At 46.7% G+C, this 14,070-nt stretch overlaps 1 protein-coding gene across 4 annotated transcripts in view; it reads right to left on the reverse strand.

The window, feature by feature from the left end:
* Positions 1-14,070, reverse strand: part of SLC5A7 (solute carrier family 5 member 7) — a 373,145-nt gene that overhangs the window by 67,353 nt on the left and 291,722 nt on the right. For all 4 annotated transcript variants that reach the window (XM_069636887.1, XM_069636890.1, XM_069636886.1 and 1 more), the window contains exon 6: positions 7,528-7,671. In XM_069636887.1, coding sequence (XP_069492988.1) covers positions 7,528-7,671 — 144 coding nt within the window. The remainder of the gene's footprint in view (positions 1-7,527; positions 7,672-14,070) is intronic.

Here is a 14,070-nt window from a genome sequence, read left to right on the forward strand (position 1 = left end):
ATTAACCATCGAAGAGGCCGGTTGTCTATCTGGATTGTAAAGTGCAACCCAAAGATGTAGGGTTTCAGCTTCTTTACAGCCCACACAACTGTGTAAGCTTCATTTTAAATGACAGCCCAGTTCCTTTCCCTTACTGTCAATCACCTGCTAATGTTGCTCTAACCCTTGAGAGGTCAGCTGCGCCAACACTGCTCCATTCCCAAAATCACAGACGTCTGTTTGGATAATGAATTCTTGACCATAGTCTGGCACTTTCAGAATTGGGGCCGTGCTCAATTTATCCTTTAAATCTTGAAAGGAGGTATGACAGGCGGGGGTCCAAGTTACCCTCTTCAGCATTTTCTTGGAAGTTACATCATTCAGGGGCATGGAAATGGCCACATACCCCTTGATGAATGACTGGTAATACCTGGTGAGACAGACCTAGAAAGGCTCTGACCTGCCTCTGTGTGGTAGGGATCTCTCAATCCTTCACACCCTGTGCCTTCTCTTCTAGAGGTTGTTTCTTACCCCCACCGACTAGGTGGCCTGATTAAATCACAATGCCCTGCGCTATGTGCATTTTGTGGCCTTGATAGTCAGACCTGCATTCTGCAGCGCCTTAAGCACTTGCTTCAAGTGCGATAAGTGATGCTCCCATGTGTAGCTAAACACAGAAATGTCATCTAAGTAGGTGATACTGAAGTTTTCCAGACCAGACAAAACCTGGTTAACCATCTGCTGAAAAGTGGCAGGGACATTCTTCAATCCGAAGGGCATCACAGTGAACTGATTATGTAATGTAAAGCAAATTTATTAAGTACACCTTCACCAGCAATAATGTCCTTCTGGGGTTGATAATGCTGACCTCTCTCTCGGTTCATCTGTCACACCAATCTGCCAAAACCCTGGCATTAGGTCGAAGGTAGTCATGTAGTTGGCAGTGCTGAGTTTGTCATTGAGCTCACCTGACCGAGGAATGGGGTGAGCATCTGTATTCATGTCAGAATTGTTCCCCCTGTAGTCCACACAAAAGCGGATTTCAGTCTTCCAACCACTGGTCTTTTTAGGGAACAGTACCACCGGGCTAGCCCAGGGGCTGTGGTATGGCTCTATTACTCATAGGGACAGCATCCTGGAAACTTTCTCCTTGATGGTGTCCCTGACCTTATCAGACATCCGTTGTATCCTACTCTTCACCATTTTACTGCCTGAAGTGTGCACATAATGGGTGCACCAATCTGCACAACCTGGGGTCAGCAAAAACAGACAGGCAAACTGTTCCAGTAACCAGCGACTGTCTGTCAGTTGCTCTTCTGACAAGTCTGTTGCAAGGTTGACACCTTCAACTGACCCATCTGGGGCTTCAGTGTGCAGGAGGTCTGGGAGGGGATCGGTCACCTCCTCAGTCTCTCCATCAGTCACTAATCCCATGACCAAGTCATTCCAGCTATAACAGGTTTTTAGTCGGTTTGTCTGAAAGACCCTGCACATCTGTTTAGGTCCTTTCATGTCAATCAGATAATTCACCTTACTGACTTTTTCCAGCACACAGTAAGGCCCAGTCCACATATCCTGAAGGGCACTGGGTTTGAAATGCTCCATAATCCACACTCACTGGCATGGAAAATAGACTGTCACTGTGACCTTCTGCTCCTGCCAGTGCTTCATACTACTGTGCTACACACAAGGCCTTCTGGGGTCTGGGGCCGCAATACCTTCAACTCTCTCTTTCTAAATATCTTCCTTCTCAAGCTCTTTGCTCATCTGCCTCCAACTCCCTCAGGGTCAGTCGCTTCTCCAAGCAATGAGTTGGAGGCAGATCACTCTCTTCTGCAGGGGCCTCTCTCTGGAACAGCCTTCCTGCCTCCCTGAAACTCGAGGAGAACCATCTCTGGTTCCGGAAACACCACAAAACCTTCCTCTTTGCTTCTGCTTTCTCTCCTCCCCTCCCTTGCTGAATTCCTGACTGAAATTGCACAGGTTACCTGGCCACCTTTTCTGATCTCTGGCCCAGGCCCCATCAACTGCCCACCTGCACTGCCTCCCTGGCAACCCCTGCACTTGGGGACCGTTTTTTCTGTATCCCTTCATTCCCCCTTCCAGCACTTATGTCTGCACTTCCTTGCACTTGCCACTAGCCGGCTGTTTTATGTGTCTTATTTATCTTATTTCTTCCACTTTCCCATGTTCTGCGCTTTCCCCTCTCCCTTCCCACCGCACACTTTTCCTTTCCCCCTTCCCATGCACTTGCACGATCTGAATGACACCTGGCCTAGTAGGATCGTTGTCTGTCCTCCCTTTGTCCCCCCCCTTGCCTTGTCACGCCTTGAAACACTTGTGTATAGGCGCGTTATAAATACCATATCATATTATATCATATCATATCATCAGCTCCTGACTGGCCTTTCGGTTTGTCTTTGACTGTTCCATGTACTTTTGCATTCTGGACCGAACATAGTCCAAGACATCTCATATGGGAGATGAAGGGTTGCCCTCCCATACCTCTTTCACTAGATTGAGGGGACCTTGTAAAGGGTGTTTAAACAGAAGTTCAAAGGGGCTAAATCCTACTCCGTTCTGTGGCACCTTCCTGTAGACGAACAGAAGGCATGGCAGGAGAATAACCCATGTTCTCCTCGAGTTCTCTTCCAAGTCACCTATCATCCCTTTCAGGGTCTTGTTGAACCACTCAACAAGCCAGTTGTTTGTGGATGGAAGGATGTGTAGAACCGGTAGGCCACTCACACTCTTTCCACATTGCCTTCATATACGTTGATATGAAGTTTGATCCCATGTCAGAAACAATTTCCTTGGGGAATCCAACACGTGAGAATATCCCAATCAGACTGTTCGCAACCACAGGGGCTTTGATGATCCTCAGAGGATCTACCACCACCAAGATTTATATGTTCCCTGAGCTGGTTTGAGGATCCAAAGGACCCACAATGTCCATGCCTAGTCTCTCGAAAGGCTGCCCAACCACAGGCAGTGGAATTAAGGGGGCCTTTATTGCACCACCTGACTTGCCAGAAGCTTGACAAATCGGGCAGGAACAGACAAATTCCTTAACTTTTACTCTGAACTGCAGCTAGTAAAAGTGTGTAGACAACCGATCCGATGTCTTAGTCATTCCCATGTGACCACATAAAGGAATTTGGTGAGCCAAATCCTAAAGGATCTTTCTGTGGCACTAGGGAATCACCAACCTTCTAGTGCCCTCGCCCTCAGAGTCTTTTGGCTCACTGCACAGGGGTCCATCCTCCCAGTCCACGTTGAATAGTCCAGGGGCCTCACCCTTAAACTGCTCCTCCACCTGCGTCCGCAGGCCTGCCAGAGTGGCACATTCTTTTTGGGCTTTAAAAAAGTAATCTTATCTGGGTCCCCAGCTGATGCAAACTCATCCAGCTTGGCAGTCCCTTCGGATCTGAGCTCCCCTGGTCCTACACCTCAGGTTCATGCACTGCGCCAGGCAACTCTGAAGTCACTGAGTCCCCTGCTACCAAAGTAGGGTCCTCAGTGGCTACTGACCCCTCTCCCGCAGTCTGTGAAACTGGACTAGGGGCTACCGGGCCAATGCCGGTACCTCCAATAAGCACTCTGGAAGCATTCAAGGCCCTAAGGCTCTAAGAATTTTAAATCTGGCAATCTCTTTGGCCCTCGTACGGGTAGCCACTGCAACTATCTCGGGACGAGGAAGATCATTACCCAACAGACCTGGGACAGGGATGGAGTCTTTTACTGCTATACAGCGCAGGCTCATTTCACCTTGCTCGCTGAACTCTACTATCTCGAAGGGGCATTTACTCTTTCCATAAAACCCTGTGACACTACAATCAGGACCATCAACAGACAGGTCTGGCTGTACCCACTTCTGGGTGGCAGCAGTGACGCTATCCATGGTGTCTCAGATCACAGGAGTTTTGTGTCAATTGATATACACATGTTCTAAATAGTGTTGAGTATTATTGGGAACTGGGATCTCTTCTGGCCTAGTGGGAGGTCCTCCTCTAGAAGGCCCACACTGATGATGGCCTCTTCCACAAGTCCAACATTCACTATGGCTTGCTTGGGTAAGCCCTTGCAAGCAAGATCCCCTTTGCTATGGCCAGCTCCTTACACACAAAACAACCTTTGGGTGGTGAGAACTCAGGTGTCCCATTGTTAGGGGTGCCTTTTCGGTGTGTACGGCTGAAGTAATGCTTTGGGATTTCCATTCAGTCTTTTGGGAACCTGACTTAGAAGAGGATTGGGTTGGACCGTTGTCCTTCCCACCCTTGTTTACTTTTTTGTCCTAAGATTTCTCTTCTGGTTTGGGTCTGCTCACCTGAGCCTTTTTCCTGACTCGAGTACTCACAAATCTGTCGGCAGCCTTTGCAAGCTCCTTAGGGTCTATGATCGTCTTTTCCACAAAATGCTGGTGTAGGTCACCCTCACAATTCTTCAATACATGCTCACATGCAATCAAATTGTACATCCCTTTAAATGTGTCACCTTTGTTACCAGCCACTTAACCGTTCATATATTTCAATGACCAGTGTGTGAACGCTTCAAATGTCTGCCCACTTTTCTTTCTGAGCTCTCTGAAACTCTTGAGATACTGTTCTGGGTTACAAAACTTCCTGAGGACAGCCGCCTTCATGCTTTCATAAAAGGGCCTTTCCTCAGGAGTTAACTGAAGAATTTCATCAGTCCCTGGTGTCGGTAAGCCACTCATCAGGGTTGCACCCCACATTACCTCGTCCACCTGCCATAGCTGGAAAGCAAGCTTGAGCACTTCTAACCAGTCAAAGATATCCTTCCCCACTTCATAAGCTTACACTTAGTCTTTGGGAATGTGCCACGGGCTCATCCAGGGCACTCTGGTTTGAGACACTAGTTCTGCTTTCACTAGAGGTGGATCAGTTGGCCTCCTTCTCTTCGAGCACCAGCTTGCACAGCTCTATCATGACATTATCCTGCTGTTTCTGTTCCTCTAGCGAAAGTCTCCTCTCCGCGAGCAGGAGCTTTCTAGCTGCAACCTCGTTAACAGCCAGAAGAATTACTAGGCCACGGCCCGGGATCTGAGGATGCCGCACTAGCCCCTGACCTTACTGATACTCTAGAGTGTTGAGAAACCACGCTTGCCCCCCTGGCAATTGGCTGGTGAGAAACACTGCTCATGCTGTCTTCCTCGTCATCTTCCACTACCCCTCCTGGAAGGCCTTCTCATTCGGGTACATGGGGCCCAGTCCATCCCCTGCAATCTTCTCCCCAACTGGCCTTGCTTCTACCCAAGCTTGGAGGCTGGTCCGCAACTCAGGTTTATTAACCTTAGTGTTGTGGGGAAGTCCCCTCTCTTGACATAGGATGCGCAGGACATCCTTGGTCATGCCTTTCACAGAACCTATGTCGAGATCTACGATTATTTAACAATACTTATCAGTGTCTAAATGTTGCCTGCAACAGTACTTTATCATTGGGTGACTAAGCTGTGTGCAAGGTGTAAGGAAGGCATGGCATCAAAGTAAGACAGACACAAGTGATCACAGTTCAAGGGTGTTTATTAAACTGTAAAATGTGTATGATAAAGCCTAATCTAAGCCTAAATCTAAGATGGGAGCGAGCTACGACCATCAAATAATAATACAGTCTTAGTAGAGTCTAGTCAAATAAAAGGGCCTATACTAAAACACCTATTGCCAGTACTTACCGCTATGCTACAAAATAGTGTTGGATAATGTTCACAAGAAAAGACACTGTGGCTGGCTGGCACTTCTGTCAGCTTGCCAGACTTAATGGTGGGCGCATCTCCCGTCGCTGCCGGGGCCGAAGCAGAATAATGTGTCCCGCCAATGTCGTGGTGGGACGGTGGGGCCCCGGCAAGGCAACAGCTCCACTTTTTGGAGACTGCTGGGGCCTGGCCATAGCTGGCCCCGGCCCACTTAACACACTGGTCTTCAGATGATCTTCCCAAAAGAGGGGCCCAACCCTCTTTTAAACCCAAATGGGCCACATTGATATTGGTTTAGGCTAACCTTAATGAACCAATCATGGGTCCCCACCAACAATCTTCTGTATGCATGAGGTCACAACCAGAGTGCTTTGCAACAGAAAAGGTAAACGGGTGAATACATGCAATACTAAGTCGCACCCTTCTTCCTGTCTGTTATGGCTCAAAGGGTCTCTCTAGTTAATGGAGCTCTCTGTGGCTCCTGATTAAAGCAGCAGGTTTCCATTGAAGCTGTGGCGAGAACAGACTTTCTGTCTCCTGCAAACCACATTTTCATACCTTCTGATTGGGGTGCCCCTGCCAGGGTTGCCTACTATAAACACATGGTCCCAGACATGACAGGTCACTGCACTTGATACTGAGAGGTGGGAGCTGGCTTGACACAGTGCATATCAAAGTTTTTGGGGGGTTCCTGTCTCCTCTGTTAGTCCTGCAGCCAGGCCCTATGTGGGCCTGTTTGAAGTATACTCTATTAGTATGTTAATTATGCTAATTGCTGCCACCATCTGTAGAGGGTAAACAAATGGATAGGGCGGATCAATGGATCCTTTGATAGTTAAATAGGCTGGCCATGGCAGGAGGAAGGTTTTGGCCCTCCCCCTTCTGAGACGCACCATCTACTCCACCTGTCATATCCCAACTAAATATGACAGGGAGGAGTTCGACTATAGGCAGTGTCCACCCAGAGTACACAGGTCTGTGCGTATGTCATGCGGTGAGCATAGGAAAATGTCTGTGGATTAGCCCCACACATTTTCCAGAGGTTGATCTACCATCATTCAATTTCATATAAAATTTCAAAAAAGACCAGGTGAGCTCACACCCACCAACAAACAGTTCCGGAATGGTTTTGATTTAAAATAAAGGCATAGAAAGAAGTTGAAACTTGCACTTTAGTGCACTGCACTGAACTCTCCTTTAAACAGCAGGTGCGTTTGTATGGGGGTATGGATTGCACGTGGGAGGGTGCAGGCAATGGGGTTTATAGTGAGTGTGGGGAGGCCAGCATAAAAGATAGTTCCACTACTTCTTTTCGTACACTTCGACCAGTGGGTCTGGATAACCCTCTGATCGGCTCCTCAGACTTTGGTCTGGATAACCCTGGCAAAGGCACAATTCTCCAACTTGCACACAAGCCTCAGAGCTGGGAGACCCACCGGGGGCAAACAGCGCAGTATAAAAGGCCATTCACATTTGTTTTCCCTGCTTCAAAGACAGCCAACCTGATAGGGTTAACCGTCTACTGTTATTCCGAAAACAGATGTATCAAAATGCAGTAAGTGTTTACCATGGATATTGTATACTTAGGCAAATGCACGCATTTCCTTACTAAATAACTATAGAAACATTGTGAAACATTTTACTGCACTAGTAGCTGAATAGCAAAATGCACTTGCCAGACATTGAAGGGAAAACTCCTTCAAATGCAGCCGTGCACAGCATGTTGTTAATGAGGTTCTGCTCAAGAGTCAATTTCCATTTATTATTTACACCTCAGCCTGGGACTACACCAGAAAGTTTAAACAGTACTCAATTAAAACACAACAAGCACTTACCAGTAAAAGAAAGCTGTCAATCCAAGACCATATGTCCGCTGTGTTAATATTCCCGAGCCAAGGTGCCTGGAAGACTTCGTGTAGGGCTGTGAACCCAATGTCTTTCACTGCCTCGTGCGACATTGCAAAGGGCACGCTGATCCACTGAAAACAAAGGGGAAGCATTTGTCACAATTTGCCGTTTCGTGCTTCTTTAACATCGATGCTGCACCAGGGAGATACCTAGGTACACATTTCTGCAAAATGTTCTCTTTTTGCTTTTAGAAATTGTTGCATTGATCATGCATAAGAGCATTTACATCTTGAAGAGAAAAAAAATCAAAGGTTATGTTATGTTAATTGGTTTCCTGTTTGACGGGGTGCATGCCCCCTACCAAGTGTTTCAGAGACTGTGCCCACCGTGTGCCAGCTGCAGATGACACTACCCGTGGAGAAGGGCCGCTGTTGCCATGAGCCTTGTTAAAAACAGTTCTCTAAATAAACACCTTACACAATTCTACAAATATCAAATGTGCACCTTGTATTATTGCTTCTTAAATTAGGGATGAGTGTATTGGGAGATGGGGTGACAAAGTGCTCTGCTTTGCATTAGTTGTCTAGGAGTTAGGGGCCCCTGGGGCCAGGGCCCACCACCCTATATAACCTGCGCAGCATGAGGGAGGCGCAGGGAGGATCCCTTGGCTTAAACTAACCCCACTTTGGAGCTTTTCAGGGGCTTGTAGTCATCATGGGCGCTTTAAGAAAGGCAAAGCTGCTGGCAGGGTTGCAAGGACAAGTGGGAGCAATAACCAGGGAGACGGCCATTTTACAGTAGAATAACTGTCAAGGGCTTGGCAACCTGCGGATAGCTCGCGAGCCTCGTGCCCAAACTGACATGTTCATGAGCTGGACCATCGAAAACCCAAAATGGAAACCCAAAAGCTTTGCTCCTCCATCTATCCCCATGTGGCTTCACAGGGTAGCAGAGAAATACGCTGAAAGCCAGCTGACCATAATACACCCCCTCCAGTTTTAAGTGAACCATAAAGCAGGAGACTACAGGGGAAAACAAACACTCTGTGGAGTGAAAAGATGGGGAGCCGTGAACAGAAAGCAGCCGAACATGCCACTGTGGAAGAAACCCAGGCTCATGACTGGGCCAAGGGCAGAGCTCCACAGCCCTACAAGGAGCCTGAGACTTGGGGGTTGGGGAGAGTGTAAGAGGTGTTCAGAGAAACTGGATATTGTGATAGTTTGGATATTATGAGAGTTTGGCATGAGCAGAGAGAAAGAGATGGCACATAGTGGGGAAGAACAAGAGAAAGCTGTAGGTAGGAAGTGGGGGGCAGAGATGACTGGGAGAGGAAAGGAATTGGAGGAGAGCTGGATAAGAGGTATGGACTTTACTGGGATAGCTCAGTAGGCGCGTTGGAGGAGAATTTAAGTGATTGCATGAGAGCAGTTAAGAAGGGGGGTGGAGAACACAGGATGAGGTGGAAAAGAGGAATACACCCAGGATTGGGAAGAGAGATTTCTATAGGATTAGGGAGGAAATGGGGAAAGAGATACTCTTATGATTGGGGAGAAAGATACCCCAAAGGTGGGCAAATGATGTAATACAAAGGTTTGGGTGAGAGACACCCCAGGGGCTGGCGAGACATATGCTCAGGAAGGTGGGGCGAGATAAACCTCAGGGATTGGGGAGAGAGCTACCACAGGAAGGAGAGAGAGCTCGAGAAGGGAAGGGAGAGAAAATGTGAAGGTTACATAGAGAGAAGATGTGCCCCAGAGGCTGAGGCTGAGTCCAGAGGGTGGGGCAGAAGGAAGAGGAGGAGAAAGATAAGGGAGTCAGAGTTTGAGGACACTCCACTAAATTAAGAATACAAATAACCCAGGAAAGGGACAGTGGACAAGGTAAGGGAGGAGTCGAATAGGACTCCAAGTGATGGGGCCCCATTGAGGTCATAAAGGAAAAGGAAGCCAAAGAGGTGGAGGCCAAAGAAAGAGAATATCTGCCAATAAAGCCTTCATCTGGTGAACTAGTAGCGATTGGAGGGGATAAGAGCAATACACAAAGTGTCGAGGAGGCACAAGAGTTTAAGGAGGAGGACGTGTGGAATAGTCAGAGGAGAGAAGAACAGGGCCAGGAAGTCTAGGGAGTAGCCAAAAAAAACACTTCCTCTCATCCCCCCTCAAGTCCCCCCCACCCCCGCCAGCCCACCAGAAGCAGGACAGAAGGGAGTAAGACTGAATAGGAGCATTTGTCCTGCTGAGGGACAAATATTCCCCATGGACTGCTTGGACGGGGGACCCAGACATTGAGATTGTTTGGTGCTGCAAGGAGTTATTTGTTATCTGCATGTTTCAACCCAGGGAGAAGCCATCCAGGCATTTTGTTTGACTATTTTCCAATCCAAGGAGGAGATGTACTATTTTATGGCTGCGTTTAAGTCTCTTCTTTCATTTGCTAGAAATAAACTCTTACAACGTTACTTACACGTGTGTTCCTTGTGGACTGCCACTCTGCTTCATGACAGGTGCTAGATAAGTGAGTGTATCCAGGAGGTTAATCTCCCAAAGGTCATCCAAGATAAGGATAATATTGTGCCAGACATCCTTGAGGGTAACTCAAGGTGGGGGGTCATTATGAGTTTGATGATAATGTTAAAAATGTCAGTAATATATTTCAAATCATGCCTGTTTTGTACCTTCTGCTTGATTACACATATCTATTGCATGCCTTCTTTACCAGATGTGCTAGCCTGAAATATTACATTTGATAGATAATTCAACAAAGCTACATGCAGTACTTATTGCATGATTAAGAGTTGAAACACTCCCTGAAAATCATGGCAAATGCCTCATAAATGTACCTTAAACTAAATGGGGATGGCATTGCAAGCAAGCGTGGGACTAGTCAGCCACAGGTGCAGCATATCACCTGCCAAGGGTGTGAAAGGTCCACAAATTGTGGAGGGACCCAATGGCTCAACATGCTGTGCATCAGAGTATTGACCCTAAAAATGCATGATCTCTAGTTATCAGTGGACATAGCCAGGCATCTGAAGCAGCTGGAGGAGAGAAGACAGGATTCGCTGAGGATCAAGTGGGACAATGGACAATAGTCACACATTGCAGGCCGGACAAGAACCCCATCACCTCATTCTGCATCTCAAACACAGGAAAATTGCGAGTGGCATCTCCCTCTGCACCGCCATACCTTGGAACATCACGAGATGCTCTTACATGAGCAGCCCCATATTTGATTTGAACCTGTGTTTCTTTGCGTCGTCTTGCTTCCAAGATGAGTGCATTGCCATTGAGCTATACTACTTATGGAATGACTGGCGTTCCTTATTTATTTATTTGTTTATTTATATAGCGTACCGAACCCATAGGTATCTGGGCGCATTTAGTTATATTGCTTACAGTTACTCAAGTTATACAGTATACATACATTGAAACAGTGCAAGGTTCATTGAGGTACATCACAGGTAGGTACAGACATAGGCAGGATAATAGGACCTACAACAAACAGTATTATGTCTCCTAGGTGAGAAGCCACGTTTCTATATGTTTCCTGAAGTTAATTTAACAGACTTTTGCTCTTAGGGCTAATGGAAGAGTGTTCCACAGTGTTGCTGCTAAAACCTGGAAGCTGCTGCCCCCTGCCTTCTGAAGCTTAAACCTAGGGACCTTAAGACAGTGTAATTGTGAAGATCTTTTTGGTCGGGCTGAGATGTTTAATGAGAATTTGTCGACCAAGTATTTAGGTGGTAGGTTCGAGAGACATTTGTGAGTGAGTGGCCCGTCTTCCAGAGATGTCAAAACATGGCATCATGGATATTCACACAAACCAGCCATAGAGCAGCTACAGCCATAACATCATTGCACTGGCGCCCAGTTAAGAGTGTATGCATGATCCATTGACCGTAGTATGGCACCTGATCAACTGGACAGATATAAACACAATACCACTGCCCATAATATCAGCTCCCAAATGGTACTCCTGACACAGCCTAAACTGTTTAGAATGGCCTGATCGGGTGGCAGGAGTTCCAGAATACAGGCATCCGTCTATGGAATGGGCATCCTTCACCGACAACATCAATTAGTGATCAGTTTTCTTTCGAAGATCCCTAATGACAGATCAATGCCCTAACGTTTTCTGGAGTGATACACAGTTGTGTGTCTGCCTCAAACTGTTGCAGAGAAGCCAGTAGGCAGTTGCTGCACTGAAGAATAGGTGAATAACATACCGACATTAACATTTGGCGCTTTGTGTCCATGATGGGTGAGTCACCCACCAGGAACTTACAAACCTTTCATTTTTAAGGCTTGAGTTACATTTCAATTCCTCTATGTCCTCCCTTTACGCTTATCATTTTGTTTAACACAACACCACATATTTAATAACTATAAATAAAAAAGAACTATTTATTATATAATTCATCATTACCCTCTTCTTCTCTCAAGTCAAACTTCCCAACAAAAAAAAAACATGTTCCCTTTCCCTCTCTAGAGGGGCCTCATCACGAGTTGGGCTGTAGCCCTTAAATGCTGTGGTAACGGTATTACCGCCGCATTTAAGGGCTGGCCCTATCACGAGTAGGGTACTGAATGGGCTGTTTCTCTGGAGGTGAAAATCCACTGTTTTCGACTATATTACTGCCGGCTGTATTAGCCTGCATAATTAGCACTGAAAATGCCCCATTGAATCCAATGGACCGAATGGGGAATGGGGATTTACCGTAAACACCCAACCCATGATCCAGCGGTAACACCACCGGACCAGTCAGTGCTAGGGCTATTACAGTCGGGCGGCATTCCAGCCGGGATACAGCCCAACTCATGATGAGATGACTTCGCACACACTCTAATGACACTTTAGACATGGCTGTGTCCCATGACTGCTGGGAGTAAGAAGGCGAGTTCAGCTGCTCTTGCAGAATGTTTCTAGGGCTGCTGACTAGAGAGGACGCATGTGGAGGGGGAATGTGGAGAAGCGTATGGCAGTGGATTCTGTCTGCGGTCTCTTGGCAATTCCAGAACATGATGGCGTATGTCCCCCACTGCTTTCTGCACGCTTCCTTCTCTGGACATAATTTGATGTAGCCAGGACGTTCACTGCCCAGAAGTGGGCATGATGTCTGTTCCCCACCATTTGCTCAATTTCCTGGATTGCCTAGGCTGCATGATCAAATGTGCTGCATTACCCATTGCCACTGACAGTGCCACCGCCTGACGTGCAAAGACCTATTGGACTCTGCTGCCCATCCGTGGCATGCCAGCATTGTTGGAGCACCTGGGTGTTGGAAGGTGATAGTGCATGAAGGTCAATGTCACCTGCACCTATATAGTTGGCAAGATCCTGCTCACCATCATCAGTGCCTGTCGGGTGCCCACATGGGGATATGCAAATACCACTTCTATTGCTTCTCCAGGAGGCAAGAGGCAATGGTATGCATAGGGTGTGCATTCTGCTAAATGCTATTTGGAGACCTCTCTGCCAGCCCTTGACAAAGCTCATTCCCCATGAATGGGTGATGTGATGCGCCTTTGGCTAGGTTCTATGAGGAGTACTGTCACAGAGTACGATGAGGTAATAAAGGATTTATTCTTAATTTTGCTATATGGCACTTTTGTTCTCATTTGTAATTATTTGTATTGAATAGGATAGTGGGAAGAGCTTCAAAATGAAACTCTATATACAATCACATTTGATCCACTGGGGAATCAGAGGACTGGGAACATTACAATAGTAAATGGGATACAGTCACACATGAGGTATTGAGGCACACATGAAGCATTGAGACAGTGAAGGGGCCTCGAGCCTTCTTCTTGGTCTGGGAAAGTTAAGGCGTCTGGGTATGGCAAATGTCCATGCCTAGGTGTGAAAGTTTCATCCCTTCCTGATTGCCTGGTCATGTGATTCTGACACCGTGAAATTGGCCTTTCCTTCATGCAATTTTGTGTATTTGATTTAATTTTGCCAGTCGTCTGCCATCTGTGACTTATCTTGACCTTCTCTGAACAGGATACTCTGTTCTTCTTCTCTTTAATTGTATCCACTGTTGGCATATTCCATCTGATATGACTTTGGCTTCTTGGCATGGTTACCTTCGTCTGAGTTTCTCTCCGTCTTTAATTCTCGATTTGTTTGCTGCAAAACTCTCCTTTTGAGACCTTTAGTAACCTTTGGTTGATTCTGCTCTTGTGCGTAGTGGAAGCATGCTTATATAATGTGCTCTTTGAGCTAGATATATGTATCTTACTACTAAGCATAAGCAAGCCCCACAATTTCTTGGCTTCTTGCGGTTTCTTGCATCTGTACATGTTTAAACTAACTGAATAACTTCATCGTGCATATGCCATATGTTTCTGACATCTTGACATCAATTGTTTCCCTTTAGGCTCAGGATGTCGCTTATCCATGGTATTTCGTCTCTTTTGTCATCATTCTCGGGTCGGTATATCTTCTATATGTGCGTCAGTCTGGGTTCTTATGACATCACCTTTTGTCTTCCGTCAGCATCTTCTTAACTTCTTTGGGTATTACACTCT

The sequence above is a fragment of the Ambystoma mexicanum genome, chromosome 7p (assembly GCF_040938575.1).
Source record: "Ambystoma mexicanum isolate Mex_15411 chromosome 7p, UKY_AmexF1_1, whole genome shotgun sequence".
NCBI classification, from domain to species: domain Eukaryota; kingdom Metazoa; phylum Chordata; class Amphibia; order Caudata; family Ambystomatidae; genus Ambystoma; species Ambystoma mexicanum.